The sequence below is a fragment of the Castor canadensis genome, chromosome X (assembly GCF_047511655.1).
Source record: "Castor canadensis chromosome X, mCasCan1.hap1v2, whole genome shotgun sequence".
Classification (NCBI taxonomy): Eukaryota; Metazoa; Chordata; class Mammalia; order Rodentia; family Castoridae; genus Castor; species Castor canadensis.
Window position 1 is genome coordinate 21,901,317 of NC_133405.1, and position 18,845 is coordinate 21,920,161.

The window sequence follows — 18,845 nt, forward strand, 5'->3', positions numbered from 1 at the left end:
AATCCATTTGTGGCATTCAGAGAACTCATCAGGAGCCTCTTGAGAAGAGCAGGTGGCCAGGGGAGAAGGCACTAGGGCCATCTGAAAAGTTTCCCTTCTGGAAGATATTTGTTTCATAGATTGCCAGTTGTTCACCCTGTTTGTATTTAAATGAAAGGAGGCTTTGAAGTGGGAGCCGCCTCTGAACAGGGCTTGGGGTTCCTGCCTCCCATGGCAAAGTTCAGACTTGTTCAGATCCGTTTATAGCCAGAGGTTACTGTTTCTGGTGGAAACGCTCAAGTTTTGGTTAATAATACATTAAGAGGTAGAGCAGAAGTAAATTGGGGAGCAAGGATTGACTTCCTCCTAGACTTGGTGTGAAAGGCAGCTTTCCTAATTGGGTTTAGGAGAATCTCTTTCTCTCCTCTGGTCACTGGATTTCATTTCAGTATGAATACTGGTTGCATCTCACTCACAGTCTCCTTGAAGAACATCTTTAAGTAAATTCACAAATGAAAGTTAAAGAGCTGGGCTAAGCCTTAGCAATGCCTCCAGGACCTCCTAGTTATCAGTTTAAGGATAACGTGTGCTATTTGAAAGTCCCTTGAAAATGGCAGGAAATTCAATGATAAATGAGTTTGCATATTTAGAAAAATTGCTCCCTGCACTTCAGAGTTAAGTGTTCTGCCAATTCACAGAAATTGGAAGTCCCAGTCGTAGCAAGGTCACAATCTGTTTAGGCTGATGCTACACTGGTTTCTGCAGCTCCTCATAGCCAACCATGTCACCGTGGTTTACAAACAGTGAAGGAAATCTCAACGAACCCTCTGAGGGCGATAATTGTAATGACGGTTCATATCTTCACCCTATGTAATTTTATGGGAATTGAGAGTCTAGCCAAATAATAAGTTCCAGCCCTTTTTATCTGCCCAGTTCCCAGCACACTCCCGAGGTGTCTGAGGCACTTCTCACCCCAACCTCTTAAAGCAGACTGTAACAATAACAACAGTAATGACAAGTTCCCAATCTGCAAGGTTCCCTTCATTAAAGGAGCCCTGGGAGCTTCAAAAACCCTCATTAATGGTGACAAAGGTGGGAAGGTGGGAAGACTCGCCCATTTCTAGTTTTTTGGTGGCTAAGTGGAAACTGGGTCCCAGAGGGGTGTCAGCCTCTCTCAAGAGGCTTGAGGGGGAAGGAGGTTTGGGGGTCCTGGGTTACTATTATTCCCAGTGACTCGGAGTCATGGATGCCAGGTTCTGGAACCACCTTCCCTGGGTGCATGCTATTATTATCAGCAAATCGCTTTCCTTCTCGGGAACCTCGCTTCTACTTACACAGGACAGGATTGGGCCAGAAGGTCTCCAAGGTCTCCACAATCGACCCTGACTTTGTCCCATCGCCTCGAGGTTCGGGTGTTTCTCCTGCTTCGGGGTTTGGTTGGACTTGTTGCGGAGTAGGGTGGCGGGGAAGGGGGTTTGGAGAATGGCTGTTAGGGTCAGGGACAAGTCGGTGCTCATGAGCACCTGTGGATGGGAAGCAGGTCTGGGGAGGCCAGGTGAGGATCTAGGGCCAGCTGGGAGCCCCAAGTGCTTCTGGTGCCTGCAGCGAAACAATGCGAGTAATGTGGGCGCCTTCCTCCTGGAGCCCAGGAGCTGGGCGGTAGGAAGCGTCCCCGGATGCGGGATGACAGCGGGGAGGCAGGTATCGCGGAGGGAGGGCTCCGCGCAGCTTTGGCTCTCAGATAGCCGCCCGCGCGAAGAAGGCTTCTGGCTCCGACGTGGGCTTAGGGACAAGTCCCAAGCCGCCGGCTTCCCCGGGACTTGGGCCCTTAAAGCCAGGAGCGAGTGGCCTTTCCTCTCTGGATGGGGGGCGGCGGGCCGGCTCCCCGCCTCCGAGGAGGAGGAGAGGAGGGAGGAGTCCGACGGGGCGTGTCGCGCGAGGGAGCGCCGCGCGCCCGGTGCGGCCCCCTAGGAAGTGGATTTGGCCGCTCCGGATCCAAACCCGCTTCCAGGTTTTCTCCCGGCCCGGCCCGGCCCTGCGTGCTCCCGCCTGTCTCCGGGCCCCCCCCCCCCGCCGCCCGCCTCCTCCCCCTAGTGCCGCCCGCTGGGCCAAGTTTGCGAGCGTCGCGGAGCAAGCCGGCCAGTCAATCAGCGGCAGAGCTGAGAAGGGCACAGCCGCGCGGCCGAGGGCAGAGTAACCGAGCCGAGCGGAGCCGAGCCGGCCGAGCCGAGCCGCGCCGGGCAGCCGAAGCAGCGCGCAGCGAGCGCCCGCCGACGCCGCCCACACCCTCGGCGCGCCCGCGGCGCCTGCCACCTTCCCTTCCTTCCCCGCGCCCCTGCCCCAGCCGGACGGCCAGCTTGCCCCGTTCTCTGCCCCGCGGAGCCTCGAGGTCGGCGGCCCGCGCCTCCGCTCCCTTGGACCGCGCTCCGCCTTCACGACCTCCTCCTCCTTCTCTTCTTCCCCGGCCGGGCGCCTGGCACCGGGGACCGTTGCCTGACGCGAGGCCCAGCTCCACTTTTCGCTCAGCGTCTTCTCTTCCTCCTCTACCAACTCCAACTCCTTCGCCCTCGCTCCACTCGCGAGTCCCCGGCTCCGCGCCGCTGCTTCCCGTCCCGTCTCATCGCGATCCCAAAGGTGGGAGCGCGTCCGCCCCGGCCCGCACCATGGCACGGTTCGGCTTGCCCGCGCTTCTTTGCGCTCTGGCCGTGCTGAGCGCCGCGCTGCTGGCTGCCGAGCTCAAGTCGAAAAGTTGCTCGGAAGTGCGACGTCTGTACGTGTCCAAAGGCTTCAACAAGAACGATGCCCCACTCCACGAGATCAACGGTACGTGGGAGTCCCCGGGAGGCGGGCGCAGAGACGGGCACCCCGGGAAAGGGGCCGCGGGCTCCCTCCCCTGCGGTCCCCGCGCCGGCCCAGGTAGTCCAGAGGGAGAAATGGGCAGAGAGAGAAAGCCAGAGCCAGCCGGGCGCGGGGCGGCGCGGCGGCCCCGGACACTGCGAGTGGAGGGGCGCCGCCGGCTTGCCCCGTGCCACTCCCGCGCTCTGCCTTTACCCCCTCCCCCCTCGTCGTGGTCTTTGGGGTCCTGGAAAGCTACTGAGGTCTCTGGTCCTCACAGTGCGTGTCACCGGCTCCCTCTCATTTTCCGGGTTGAACTCCTTATGGGCTCCCCGCTTTGTTGTATGGGTGATGAAGAGGCCGGGTGGGGGTGGGGTGGAGTAGGGGGACATCTCGGAGTTTGCAGATTCCAGGAGGGGTGCAAAACGTGGAATTTGAATTGATGTTTCATTGATGTTCTTTTAAAACCCCTCTCCCCGCCTCTCTTCTACCGCTGACATGGATTAGGGGTTTTAGTAGCTGCAAGGGGCTTTAGAAGTCGCCTTTAAAAAGCAAACGACTCCCCCTACTCCCCACCTCTGCAAACCCTGACTTTTGGAAACTCTCCTGCTTTCCGGAAGGTGTTGGAGCAGAAGGGTATTCCCCCCCTTTCTTTTTTTTTCTCACCTCATTTTAAGGGTTAATTGCACATTCAATTACAGACCTTTGAAAGGACTGATTACAGGAAACCTGAATCTCAGTTTGGAGATGGTTATGCAAATGAAGACGGTTTTGCCTCTGAAAAAGTTCACCGGATTTCGGCGCTGGGGGTGGGGGTTGAGTGGGGGTATTTGTAAAAGCCCTTCTGGGAGGGCGGGGTGTGTGTGGGTGTGGGTGGGGGGAGGCAGCTCTCCGGGGGGCGCTCTCCGCCCCTTGTCGCGAGGCCAGCGGCGGTGGCCGGGCGAGTCCTCTACGGGGTCGCACTGACTCGTTCGAGGCGGCCAACTGTTGCGCGCAGCCCCGCGGGCCGCGCTGGGGCCGGCGGCGGCGCAGGTAGCCTGTTCTCCCCGGAGGCTCAGAAAGAGCCTCCACTCTAGCTGGCTGGTGGCCAGCAGATCCTAACGGAGGAGTGACGATTCGAGCCCCGGGGGCCAAGCCTCCATTCCGAACCTTTCATGGAAGTGAGCGGAGTGCGCCCTTGCCTCGCTGTGCTGGTTGCCCGGGTGGGGCAGGCAGGGGGCCGGCAGCCAGCAAAGGAAATATTGTAATTTTAACCAGGCGCTTCCAAAGGCTTAGGAAGACTTGGGGGTCATTTTTTGGAAGGGCTATTAATAACCTTGGAGATTAAGTGCAGTCATCAATTACACGTAAATCACAAAAGTAATTGAGGGAAGTTGTTGGGCACTTTCGGAGTGTAACCAGCATCTGTCTAGAAATAGAACCGAAGAAATTGCTGGAGTAGCCCAGGCACCCGGTGCACCTTGGCAGTTATTAAATGACTCGCACACTACTGATTAAAGACTGTTTGTCCTTCAGCTGCCTGTCTTTTTGGGAGCTCAAGTATGTCCTCACAGCCGCAGGATTTTATTGGTTGTAGAGCCCTGAAAAGCCCCCTTTCTTTTCCCCTCTTCCTCCCGCCCAGCCAGAAAAAGTGAAGTGAACCAGCAGCCGCTGAAGCTTGGGGGCTCTGCAGGTCAGACTTGGGGTCTTTGTGCCCTGCCAAATTTGGGCCTGGGTGCCGCAGAGATGATTGGCGTGAAGGTTACAGTTGTCATTCTCACGTTTTGAAGGGATAGATGCAGCCCAGCACGTAATGGGAAAGTGACAAGTTTTCATCTTCTGCGCATGCAAACAATATGTGCCTTTGAGATGGACCGGAGACATTCAGGGAGTGGGCTGCGAAATTGTTCCCCCCAGTTTCTCGGACTTTTCTCTGTGCGGTCTTTAGAAACGGCAGGACATCTTCCCCAAGCCAGCACCTCCAGGAAAAGGAAGCATGAAAGGTGCTGGGGCACTTCATACTCTAGGTGTTCTCATTGATTGTCATCATCTCTGGAAAACACCTGAGGTGTCTTTTTTCATACATGTCTATCTGGACCTCTCCCCAAAGATAGGGGAGTTATTAGTGACCAGCAGCAGGAAATGGAAGCTAATGTGCTCACACCCAAAACATTTTATTCTTTTTGTCTTGTCCTTCATCTCCTTCCCAGGGCTGCTGCTTTTATTTCCCCTTTTGAATGACCTACTGGACTGCATTCTCCAGAGGAACAAAGGAAGTGCCTTTTTAGCTGGAATCCTTGGAAGACCACCAAGGACTTTAGCTCACGCCGTGCAATTTCGCACCACTTTCAACAATAACAAAAATGCATGACTGAATGGCTCAAAAATGTGGAGTGTTAGAGGCTTTCATTTGAGTCTAGGACACTGTCACAACACAGACAGACCCAAGCAAATACCTTTAGATGGTCAGTATAGAAACAGGGGTAATCTTTACCATCGCCCTGGCCTCTCCAGATGCATACATTAGCTTCATCTTCTCCAGACTTTGTTCAGATAATTTTGGTGTTTTTTTTGGGGGGGGGCGAGGAATGGTCAATTTAGTGACTTTATTCAGCTTACATCTGAATGAATGGCCAGGCACTTTTCTTGGGGAGGGGTATATATGTTTTTTCAATGCAAAACATCCAGGATTGTTTTCTAGGCAAAGGGTTGCAATATCTGAGTGCCCCACTCTTTGAGCCCTAGGCCTAGTCCAAGTTTAAGGTTTTATTCTTGGTGGCCTTGCACTTGCCTTCTAGAGGTTTGAATAGACTTTAAGAATGCTCCATGTTCTGAAGGAGTCTCAGTAATTGAGCATAGGGTTATCTGAATGCTCTCAAGAGTGTCAGGGAGTATATAGCATGCTGACAGGGCTTGCACCTGAGGTCCTGCATTGCCCGGTGGTTTGAACTCTGTGCTTTCCAAATATTGGGGAGCTCAGATACCATGATCAAAAGAGATCTTTAACACAAGGGATATTTTTTTTGTTCAGCTTTCATTGACCATACCTTTTTGGAATACCGCCTACTACGTGCGGTTTTCTGTGCTCAGCATAACAGAGGCAAGAGAGCAAGAAAAGCAGGAGAGGCCTTCATCACCAGGATCTTGCTGGTGGTAGGGAGGTAAGCCATGCACACACATAACTGGAGTACACCACAGGGTGTGATAAATACCATATGAGTGATACAGATGAGGAGAAGGGTCTGGGAAAAGCATGTGCTTAGTGTATTTGAGGCCCTGGGTTCAATCCCCAGTGCACACACAAAAAGAAGAAAAACAAAGGAGAAGGAATTTGGAACTAGAGTATTAAGTAGATAGTGCTAGTTCAGTAGTAAAAAATAACATTTATGATAATAAGTCTAAAACCCTAATTATTTTCATTGAAGATAAAGGATATGCAACAATTATCATTTTATTACTAAATTAATATTTGTTGAAATTGATTGCCTTTAAGAGTGAGGCAAAAAAAAAAAAGTGAGACACAGTTGGTTAGAAATATTCCTTTTTTCCCCCCCTGGCAGTACTGGGGCTTGAATGCAGGGCCTCATGCTTGCTAGGTAGGTGCTTTACTGAGAAATATTCTTGAATTTGCCAAAAATCCCTTTCATGGTGACATTGAACAATACCAAGGAGAACTTTGTGCCATAGTTGTGATTTTTGGAATTTTTGAATTTTTTTTTTTTTGGCTGTTCTGGGGTTTGAACTCAGGGTTTCATGCTTGCTAGGCAGGTGCTCTACCGCTTGAGCCATGCCTCCAATCTGATTTTGGAGCTTTTGTTTCCTGTTCTCATTTATGTTCATGAGCACTGAACCTGTGTTCATGTGCTCCCACATATGCATGTACACATTTGTGCCTCAAAGGATTATGGGACTCACAAGCTGTGTTAGAATTACATGGAGAGAAAGAGACAGAGAGAGATGGAGAGATAGCAGTACTTTCCTTTCCTGTGTTGAGATGGTTATCATACATAAGACACACAGATTTTTATTCCCCCTTCCCCACTTTTTGGGTTTGATTGTGCAGTGAACTTGTGATCTATTCTGTTGGGGTCATCAGTTTGGCTCCTCATATTTCAGTTGAGGAGAGGGTCTAATTGAGCCACAGGGCCTGCCACTTCAGAAATTGTTCCAAGTGTCAGAGGAACTGCCTCCTGGACACGCTCAAAAGAGACCTTAATAAAAGTTCTAGCTTATGTAGCTCTATCTTATGTTAGAACATACAAATAGAAAATGTTTGATTCAGCATAATTACTATTTTCCTTTTTTATTTGATTCATACTGGATTGCATGCAATTTCAGGATTAACTGGAGACTAGACTGAAGAATGAAAGAGGAAGTTTTTTTGTTATCTGTACAAGGGAAACAACATCAGTATTAATCCGAGTCAGTTGGAAGAGAGTCTTTCTGGCTCCCTGGTACCATTAACTGTTTTAGCACTGACGTTCATTCCCGTATGTTTACCAAAATGCCTTTTGGCCGTACGATAAGACCTGTAGCTATCCACTACTTTCTCTGGGCCTGACCCCAGCCCCATCCTAATACTTTCCTTTTGCAGAAAAGGAAACTGAGATTCAAAGGGATAAAGAAGTGTGTTCATAGTCTTTCAGCTAGTGCGTGGCAGAGGTGGGATTTGAACCCAGGTAGGTCTGACGTAGACCCAGAGTATTTTTTTTTTCATTTTTCTTTTATTATATATATGTGCATACAAGGCTTGGTTCATTTCTCCCCCCTGCCCCCACCCCCTCCCTTACCACCCACTCCACCCCTCCCTCCCCCCCCCCAATACCCAGCAGAAACTATTTTGCCCTTATTTCTAATTTTGTTGTAGAGAGAGTATAAGCAATAATAGGAAGGAACAAGGGTTTTTGCTGGTTGAGATAAGGATAGCTATACAGGGCATTGACTCACATTGATTTCCTGTGCGTGGGTGTTACCTTCTAGGTTAATTCTTTTTGATCTCACCTTTTCTCTAGTTCCTGTTCCCCTTTTCCTATTGGCCTCAGTTGCTTTTAAGGTATCTGCTTTAGTTTCTCTGCATTAAGGGCAACAAATGCTAGCTAGTTTTTTAGGTGTCTTACCTATCCTCACCCCTCCCTTGTGTGCTCTCGCTTTTATCATGTGCTCAGAGTCCAATCCCCTTGTTGTGTTTGCCCTTGATCTAATGTCCACATTTGAGGGAGAACATACGATTTTTGGTTTTTTGAGCCAGGCTAACCTCATTCAGAATGATGTTCTCCAATTCCATCCATTTACCAGCGAATGATAACATTTCGTTCTTCTTCATGGCTGCATAAAATTCCATTGTGTATAGATACCACATTTTCTTAATCCATTCGTCAGTGCTGGGGCATCTTGGCTGTTTCCGTAACTTGGCTGTTGTGAATAGTGCCGCAATAAACATGGGTGTGCAGGTGCCTCTGGAGTAACAGTCTTTTGGGTATATCCCCAAGAGTGGTATTGCTGGATCAAATGGTAGATCGATGTCCAGCTTTTTAAGTAGCCTCCAAATTTTTTTCCAGAGTGCTTGTACTAGTCTACATTCCCACCAACAGTGTAAGAGGGTTCCTTTTTCCCCGCATCCTCGCCAACACCTGTTGTTAGTGGTGTTGCTGATGATGGCTATTCTAACAGGGGTGAGGTGGAATCTTAGCGTGGTTTTCATTTGCATTTCCTTTATTGCTAGAGATGGTGAGCATTTTTTCATGTGTTTTCTGGCCATTTGAATTTCTTCTTTTGAGAAAGTTCTGTTTAGTTCACATGCCCATTTCTTTATTGGTTCATTAGTTTGGGGAGAATTTAGTTTTTTAAGTTCCCTGTATATTCTGGTTATCAGTCCTTTGTCTGATGTATAGTTGGCAAATATTTTCTCCCACTCTGTGGGTGTTCTCTTCAGTTTAGAGACCATTTCTTTTGATGAGCAGAAGCTTTTTAGTTTTATGAGGTCCCATTTATCTATGCTATCTCTTAGTTGCTGTGCTGCTGGGGTTTCATTGAGAAAGTTCTTACCTATACCTACTAACTCCAGAGTATTTCCTACTCTTTCCTGTATCAACTTAAGAGTTTGGGGTCTGATATTAAGATCCTCGATCCATTTTGAGTTAATGTTGGTATAGGGTGATATACATGGATCTAGTTTCAGTTTTTTGCAGACTGCTAACCAGTTTTCCCAGCAGTTTTTATTGAAGAGGCTGCTATTTCTCCATCGTATATTTTTAGCTCCTTTGTCAAAGACAAGTTGGTTATAGTTGTGTGGCTTCATATCTGGATCCTCTATTCTGTTCCACTGGTCTTCCTGTCTGTTTTTGTGCCAGTACCATGCTGTTTTTATTGTTACTGCTTTGTAATATAGTTTGAAGTCAGGTATTGTGATACCTCCTGCATTGTTCTTTTGACTGAGTATTGCCTTGGCTATTCGTGGCCTCTTGTGTTTCCGTATAAATTTAACAGATTTTTCAATCTATTTAATGAATGTCATTGGAATTTTGATGGGAATTGCATTAAACATGTAGATTACTTTGGGGAGTATCGACATTTTTACTGTGTTGATTCTACCAATCCATGAGCATGGGAGATCTCTCCACTTTCTATAGTCTTCCTCAGTCTCTTTCTTCAGAAGTGTATAGTTTTCCTTGTAGAGGTCTTTCACATCTTTTGTTAGGTTTACACCTAGGTATTTGATTTTGTTTGAGGCTACTGTAAATGGAATTGTTTTCATATATTCTTTTTCCGTTTGCTCATTGTTAGTGTATAGAAATGCTAATGATTTTTCTATGTTGATTTTATATCCTGTACCTTGCTATAGCTATTGATGATGTCTAGAAGCTTCTGAATAGAGTTTTTTGGTAGACCCAGAGTATAATCTGTGCTGGGTTGTACAGATGGTAAGACAAGAAGATGCCTTCTCTACTTCCATAGAGGTTTTAGAGATGTAAGTTATGGGATGACTTCAGGTGTCTCATACCATATGTACCAGAGAAGATCTAGTCACATCTTCTGTAGGCAAAATGTTAAACCATACATAGACCACATAGTGTTAATAGTAGAAGGAATATAAATTGTATTTTCCTGGCCCCCGGGGAGCAAGTGAGGGGTTGTGAGGAGGGGAATGTCATTGATCAAGTTGTTTTAGGAAGATAACTAGTGACACTTGGGAGTTCAGCCTTGGTGAGGCAAGAGATAAAGGCTAGGAGATGTTAGGAGGCCGTTTTAAATAGTTCTTAACTGGTCTACCTGCCTCTCGTTTAGTGTCTTCCTGTCCCATTCTTCTGAACGTTCCCAGCTCAATTTCCTTATGTCACTACTTGGAATGGAGTCATTCCTCTGCTCTGAGCTTCGGTGACTGCAGGTATTTCAAAATGATCCTTCTTTCATCCAGTCACTTCTGAATTCTCCAAGGTTCTGTGCCCTCGTCCTTCTAATTCTCTGCTTGAACCAGGTTCTTGGGCTTTGCACAGAATGGCCTTGTGTTTTAGTTAACGGGGTATGCAGCCACTAACCGGAAGCAACCTAAGGGCACAGATGGCAACTATTGGTGTTTTATTTGCCCACCAGTATTGAGTGTGGTAGCTCGATGCAATAGTGTCAGACAAGTGAGAGGATGACATAGGCAATTCTGTCGCATTCTCACGACAGCAGTGATGTCGTGGGGTTACACTGCCTCCATGGTATATGGTGATCCTGTGGTCTGTTGATCTTCTAGGAATTTTCTGGATCTAAACACTTTAAATTTCCATGGGATGTTGGTATAACCTAGAGAGCATTTTTATTCTCTGAGGGGGTAAATGTAAATGTCTTTGTACTTCGTTAATGATTGAGTACTGTAGGAATTTTTAAAGGAAGATTCAGAATTCTATTTTTCTTCATGCTTTGAGATATTCTTCTGTAAGGAACAATTGAGACCTTTGTGATTAGGCACTTTAGTGTACATTTAAGGGAGATTAGATTCAGAGTTGAATCAGTGCACCTCAGTTACCTTTTAACCGAAAAATAATCTTAAGTTTATTCTTTACCAAGTAGAAGCACACAGGCGTAAGGGTATCAGATGTTTTGTATAAGTAAGCAGACATATACCCAACAGGTAGGAGCTAGCACTCTCAGTTCTACTTGGTTAAACATCTGTTGCTTACTATAGGGAACATGAAAGTGCAGAAAATTCATGAAGTCATTGCATCCTGGAGGTAATTTGAAATATTATATTTAAGTTCTGATGCATTTAATTTAGCAATCTGGTAGGAGAGAAAAATCAAAGAGATCCATCAGCCAGGTATTCAACTTTTGAAAAAGAAACTCTTAACAAATGTTAGAAATTAGGAAAAAATTGAATGGAAGAGTTAAAAAAGTCAATAACCTCCAGGAAGCCTGGAAACTATGTAAAAACATCTTATTGGGAAGCCCAGATAAATGTGTGCCAGACATCAAAAAGACCAGCTGCTTGGGGGAGGAAGAAAAGAACCCGGCATGACTAACTGGCAGAGTGAAAGAGGCTGCTTCAGGGAAAAAGACATCTTTCACAAAGTGGAAAGAGTTTAGACTAAAAGAGAGAGGTCCACTAGGTATGGCAAGGCAGGCACAAACTAGAAATTAAGGGGGCCAAAACACCATTGGAGGTGAACCTTTGAAAGAAGCTCCTTGTTACTGTGATGGTAAAAGGGTAGGCTGAGTCCCACCTATCAGAGGAAAAGCAATATGGCTTCTTGGAAGGGAAACCATGCACTGAGTAATCTCCCAGAGTTCTTTGCCAAAAGAAGAAGTGTGTGAGGCCTGGGTGTGCAGCTCAGTTATAGAGTACATGCTTAGCATGCAGGAGGCCCTGGGTTCCATCCCCAGCATCACAAAAAGGCTTGTGGATATAGGGAAGTAGACATCCATAGTTCAGGTTTTCAAATCTTATGCAGTAAGCTTCCAAGGCAAAGAATATTTAGAAAATGCATTACTTTGGGATAGATGGGCAGGTTTGAGTTAATGAGGATAGAAAAATGATTGAGGGAGAGAAAGAAGAAAAGTGCACTGCCGTAGTGGAGTAGTTAAATGGAGAGAATGTGTTTTCTTGGAACGAGTAGTTCTAGTCTACTTGTGCAACACATTAGTTGTCTGATACTCTTGACTTTGGATGTAGTTCTTCCTGCTTTGAAAATGGGGATAAATAAGGTTAAAGTTAGAATGCTGGGTTATATTCGTGGTTCTTAGCCCTGGCTATACATTGGAACCACTTGGGTAGCTTTTAAAATATACTAATGCCTGAGTACCACCCCCGATCAATTCAGTCATACCTTCTGGGAGTGGGTTAGGTCATAATAGTTTTTAAAAGCTTCCCAGGGGTTCTAATGATTTGCTGCAGTTGAAAAACCACTTCCCTAGGCCATGTCTAAGATCCCTTCCATCTCTGAGATTCTATGATTCTGAACTTTTCAAGGAAATTCATCACAAAGTGCTGGCTAGTTAAGAGCTCTACTTTAGACTCTTTGCATGCTTGTTTTAATTTTAGCTAACTTGCATTTAAGAGAGGTCTGTTAAACTTGAGGAAAGAATTTTTAAAATCATGCTACAAGTATAAATCACAAGCAGTGATGCTTTGTTGCAGGTAGAGACACAGAAAGGACGTTGAGTCCTTTGGGGAGAATTAGGATGGAATCCAGCCTTGCTGTCATTTATTGATTAAATGTCAGTGTGCTCGGTGATATTTCTTCGCCTTTCTCTTTATTGGTAAAATAAAAAAATCTCTTTATCCCTTACCTTAATGTCCTCTTTGCCAAGTGTTTATTCTCTACAAGTACCTTATCAAGAAATAGAAGTACAGTAAATCCCTAGGCTTCTCCTGGGCACAGCCATCCAGAACACAGCTGGGAATGTGGAAGACAGTGGAAAAGCTAAACGGTAGAGACAGCTGGCGGAAAGCTTCTGCAGTCTACTTGGAGAAAAGGACTTCAGAAGCTTATCATTAGCGCCCATTGAGTAGAGCAGTATGCTAGGGGCTGGGGATTCCAAGAGGTGTCAAACAGGAATCAAGCTTTTGAGTTTACATTCAAATTAGGTAGATAGCATTTATAAAAGGCTTTGGTTATCTGGTTTCCCAGCGCATTGTTAATTAGTAGTAGCTGGTGTGGCTGGTTAGGGGTGGTGGAGAAGGGTCACAGGAAGGGATAATTTTAGAGGCAGGTAAGACTTGACTTATGGGTGAAGTGCCAGAGGACAGTATGAAACAAAACACAGCACACCTAGAACTTGCTGATCTGAGCAGTTTGAGACCTTTTAGGATGGTGGTGAATGCCTTAGAGGCACTTTGGTGACCCTTGAGGGTACTAGACTATTTCAGGGTAGAATCATTTGTGTTTGATATAATCCGACACAAAAGTTCAGAAAGTATATTTTACAACGAGTTCTATTAGAGATTTGAAATATGAAAGAAAACTCTTAAAAGGGGGAAAGTTCAGTGCACTTTTCCCTATTTAGGTCACCCAGTTTCCCAAAAGTCCTTACCACTAAGGGGTCATTCTATGTGTGTCTTTTAGTTTCTTTCTTTCTTTTCTTTTCTTTTTTTTTTTTTGAGACAACATGTCATTTTGTAATCTAGATTGGCCTCAAACTTGCCTCAGCCTCCCAAGTGCTGGGATTGCATGTGTGTGCCACCACATCCAGCACACTTTGTGTTTTTATTTTTAAAAGACTAGGTTAAAGGGCTGGAGATGTAGCTCATTGGTTTGCCTAGCATGTGCAAGGCCCTGGGTTCCATCCCCAGCACACACACACACACACACACACACACACACACACACACACACGCGCCCAATAGGTTAAAAGACTGTATATTAAATTAGTGGCTTATTCACTTGAAGGCTTTTGGCTTATGATTTTGTTCTTCTCCACCTTCTCTTCTTAGCCTTCTAGAACATCCAAGTTAGATGATTTGCCTGCTGTGCTTAGCTTGGGAAACTGACACTCTGACCCCAAGTCACAAGCAAGAGAGCTTGTTCTTAGTTAGGGGTGACAGATTTAAATATTTGGATATTGGTTTCCCTTTTAAACATTTACCAAGCTAAGTAAATGTATAATGATAAGAAATGTTAAAAGTAAGGGATAGTTTCTGACCATGTAGCTATTTGAGCCTTAAAAAGAAACAAGCCACTTTTGCCCCGTTTTGCTTGATCTGAGAGATCATGTCTCCAGATTCCTGACGCACTGCATGGGAGGTGGTAGTCCTTGAAAAAGTCTTTCAAGGTTCAAAAACAAGTTCAAGAATAATTTTTGAATTTTGTGTTTATTCTAAGAATAGGTATTTTCCTTCCTTCTTTCCTTCCTTCCTTCCTTCCCTCTCTCCTTCCTTCCTTCCCTCCATCGCTCCTTCCTTTCCTCCTTTGCTGGGGATGGAACCCAGGGCCTCATGTATACTAGGCAAGAGCTCTACCATTGAGTTATACAATAGATATTCTACTCATCCCTGCTATAGTCTGAATATTTATGTCCTCCCCTGAATTCATGTTGAAATCCTAACGCTGATGGTATTGGGAAGTAAGCCTTTGTGAATAGGATTAGAGCCCTTGTAAAGAGAAATCCCAGAGAGATCCCTTGACCTTTGTGCCACCTGACATTAACAGTGGAGAAGACTGCCATGTGTGAACTAGGAAGTAGGCCCTCACCAGACACTGAATCTGCCAGCACCTTGATCTTGGACTTCCCAGCCTCCAGAACTTATGCCATTTATAAGCCACTCAGTCTATTTTCTCGTGGCAGCCTGAATGCTCTAAAATAATGCATTTTAAATTTAATTTAAGCTGTTTATTTTTACATTCCTAGTACATCTAGACCTTGATGCTGAAATAAAAACGGAAAAGGAAAGTGTCTTTTTTGTTCCCGGTCACCTAGAATGTGGTACAATTTCTTGGCTTGCTGGGTAGGAGCTGTGTTTCATGTGGTTTGTTTTAATCCCAGTAGACTGACTTCTTACATTGTCTGTTTCAGATGTTAGTAGGAACTCAGCTGTGCCAGCAGACATGCTTTTAGAAACTCAGCTACCTTCCCTCCTTTCTACCAGGTACTCACTTCTGTCCTCATCCCCCAGAGGCTTGGGTCAGGCTCTGTCTCCACTCCATCCTAGCCATTCTTTTCGTGCCAGGCCTGCTCACAGCTACTTGGTCAGTTTGTCTTTTCAAGCCTCTTAAAGCCTGACTTCATTCTTAAATGCCTGGTTTCTGTCTCCAGGAGGAGCTGGAAGTGGCTTCTTTTGCACTACAGAGCTTTCCTTAGTCCACCAAACCCTTGGTGTCAGCAACCCAGCAAGCATTAAGCCCTGCAGTAGTTTTTTCTCCTTCAGCTATTGTTTCTCTTCTACCACACATTTGTCTCCATTGAGTTTGCAGTCTGGTGTTTGGTTAGAGATGAAAACAAAGCACTGTGTCCTTGCAAACTGCAGTGTAAAGCATGTGGTTAGCAGTTACTACTTGCAATGGTCCAGTCTGAGTGGGAGTATCATTTTTCTTGGCAGTCACTTCACAGAAAGTCCTGTTTTTTTGGTGCCAGAATAAGCAGTCATTACATTCCTTACAATTTATAGTCAAATTATTATCTACTATTGTCAAAATTGCCTTAATTATGGAATATTTCCCCATGCGAAGATTTTTAAAAGGCAAAACAAGACAACTTTTCACCATTGTACCTTGAGAAATACTTCTTCAAAATAACCCTCTCACCAGGGTGTCAGAGGCTACTCTGAGGATTAGTTCCTTGTGTTTACAGGGAGATTTGTTTTTTGAAGAGTGAATTGAGTTCACTTTAAACTGAATTTAAATGAAATGCCCCCCAGCTGGCTACTTAGTTAATGTTCTGCCTTATTGTTTACTCCTACTTTGGAACTAACTCTCTTTGCTCTGCTTCCTCAGGTCCAGGGGGTCTGGATGTACTCTGTGGAGGTGTTTTTGGTGGGAGGTCATTTGATCATTAAGCAGTGTGATGATATGAGATGATGTCCTCATTCTTCAGGTTCTGGGGCAAAGGAAGAAATAATAACCTTCCAAAAGAAGGAACTGAGTCAGTGTTCTTGTGATCTGAACAAAGATGGGATATATTTCAGCTTCGATGCCTTTCTTAATGTCTACCTTTGGGCCATGCTTTCTAGATGTATCCAGAATCTGCCCTCTTCTTACCGTCAAACAGCTGCCATTCTGGTCTTAGTGCTCATCAACTCTTGTTTGGGTTGGTGCCGTTGCCTACAGCCAGTCTTCTCACCTGGCTCTCTGGCTCTTGCTCTCAGCAGCCAGTGTGACCATACTCTCTTACGCCTAAGTGTGAAAGGTTCCACTGGCTTCCCATACCACCCAGCATGTAAACCGGAGCTGTTGAGTCCTTCTGATGCCTGCCTAAAGGGTTGTGTCTCTTCAGTTCCCTCTCTTCTGCGTGCCCCTGGCTCCATTCTGTCCATATTGTTTCTTTTTTCTCAGGTACCCCTGGCACGGGGCCTTTGCATTTCCTGTCCCAGGCCCTCATACGTGATAGGCAAGAGCTCTACCATCCTTTGCCCTTCTTATTCCTTGTTACTCTCCGTGCCTAGAACACTTTGCTGCCACATAGTGTTTCAGGGTTTTGAGTACTTATCACTTTATTAGAGAAGCCTTTTTTTTTTTAAGTAGTAGGGTTTGAAGTCAGGGCCTCACACTTGGTAGGCAGGAGCTCTACCACTTGAGCCACTCCACCAGCCCTTTTTTTGTGATGGATTTTTTTTGAGATAGGGTCTCAAGAACTATTTGCCCTGGCAGCTTTTAACTGTGATCCTGAGTAGCTAGGATTACAGGCGTGAGCCATCAGTGCCTGGCTAGAAAAGCCATTCTTGATCTCTGTATAAGATGGAATACTTCCCCCCGCTGTTTGTCCGTCTCTTTCTCTGCTTGCTTCTTTTCAGTTATCACCATCCAACCTGGGGAGGGACTTTGCCTCTTTGTTCACTGCCCTATACTCAATGTCAAGCACACTGCCTGGCATTCAATATATGTTTAATGAAGGCATGACTTAATATTCTTTGCTAAGAGGCTGCATTTAGGAAAAAGCTTGCAGAAGTCCTAGTTGACTTGAGTATTTGTGAGTGCGAGAGTGCACATGTGAACCCCCATCTGTGGAAAGGGGGTGCCTCAGCTGAAGATTCATTCATTCAGTAAATATTGAGTGCCAATTCATTGGCAGGCACTGAGGTTAAAGAAATGAAAAGAAGGGTCTTGGGTCAGGCCTCACACTCATGGAACTCATAGACTAAGTGGTGAGATAGATATTGACTGAGTAATTCTACACATCAGCATTTAGGTATAGTTGTGGTAGCTACTTCCAAAGAGAAGCTGTTGAAATTGAGGTCGAGTGCCTAGTTTTCTTGAACGTTCAGGCCTGTGAGTCTCTTCTTATTTAATTTGACACACTGCCCCCTACCCCACCCCATGTGAAGGACCAGCTTGTGTTTCTGGCAGTTGAGTCTTGAGACAAATTCTGGAATACTTATCAGAGCACTACAGGGGAGCTGGGCCTGTTATCAAGGCTTACAAGGAGCATTGTTTTGGTCATACACTCTGGCCATCTTTATAGAGATGGGACTCAAATGGGAACCAGAAAGTGCAAAGTTAACTCTTGTGTCACTTGTTCTGTTGTTTTCTGTTGTGGTCAGCAGAACAGCCAGACTCGAGTTTTTTTGTGAAAGAGTGGTGCTCACCCTCATTCCCACAGAGGCCACAGAAATGCTGGTCAGTTGACTGGTGAGTGACTCAAAGTGACGCCTTCAGGCCCAGCAATGATTGTTGCAGTAGAACTCCAGCTTAGCAAAATATGGATGGAATGTCCCTGTCAATTGATAACATGATTCTTTCCCTTCCCAGACCTTTATTCATAATGACCCATGTGCAGGGTGCATGGAGGAGGAGAGGAGGACCCCAGACCCCTGGTCTGGGGAGCAAGGACAGAGGTTGGTCAGAGAGATTAGGATTGTAAACAAATGCAGCTCAAGTGATAAGTGTGCTAGGGTTTACCATGACAGGATGTGAGGAAGCACTCATTCCCTGCCGCAGTGCCGCCCTCAGGCAGTTTCCCCATTTCAACAGAGATTGCCTTCCCTTTTCCTTTCCCTTTCCTTCTTTCCTTTCTCTTCCCCCCTCCCTCCTTCCCTTTTTTCTTCCCTCCCTTCCTTCCCAGAGCCTGGTACGTACTAAGCATGGGCTCTTTCACAGAGCCCTGTTTTTCAGAAATTTAGATGAATATTGTGGATAAAGTAGGCCCCTGTATGTTAACTTATTCAGAAATTCAAAGTCCTAATGAGGAACTCTGAGGCTGATATGTATGTACAGACACTGGGCTGCATGCCTGGCAGTTTTACATAGAGGCACATGAGTACCTGGAAATCCCAGTATTCCCAGTGTTTTCCTGGTTACATCCAGACCCCTCCTGTTCCCAAGAGGGACTATAATGCAATGACAAAGGCCTGGGCACTCAGCTCTCTTACTGTGTCTGCACAGTAGTAAATTGGATGTACAAGTTTGTATGCAGGAGTCAAGTCTTGCTTAATTATGAAGATCAATGTATACACTGTTTTAAATATGAATTTAAATATGATAAATATGGTATACCCCCCCATTTAAAATGCAGTAGACTTGAGGATAGAAGTGTTTTGTTTCTTGTAGTTGAATCATTCAAATGGTCCTTCTTAGGCTCTGAAGCACCTGTGATACGGCTAAGCTGCGTGAAGTTACGATAGAGCAAAGCAGTCCTTCCTTATCTAAACTGAGCTTGGGGAGGAGATCAGTTTCTCTTTTATTTTTAAAACGTAAGTTTACCACTTTGACCAGTAATCTCTTAGTATTTCTCTCGGAGCCCTGAGCTTTGCTTGTTTGCCTTTAGGCTCAAGAATGGGATTCTGGGGATGAGCCTGTTTCTCTGGTCTCTGCTGCATGTGTCATCAAAAGGTTGCTAAGCAAATGAGGGAGGAACTACGGTATTAGGAGATGGTCAACACCTACATGAGGGAAGAGACTGTCCCCAGACACCTCAGAAAC

At 45.7% G+C, this 18,845-nt stretch overlaps 1 protein-coding gene across 1 annotated transcript in view; it reads left to right on the plus strand.

The window, feature by feature from the left end:
- Positions 1-2,224: 2,224 nt before the first annotated feature.
- Gpc4 (glypican 4) overlaps positions 2,225-18,845 on the plus strand; it is a 110,339-nt gene continuing 93,718 nt past the window's right edge. Inside the window, exon 1 of the mRNA XM_020167353.2 lies at positions 2,225-2,802. Coding sequence (XP_020022942.1) covers positions 2,643-2,802 — 160 coding nt within the window. The 5' untranslated portion in view covers positions 2,225-2,642. The remainder of the gene's footprint in view (positions 2,803-18,845) is intronic.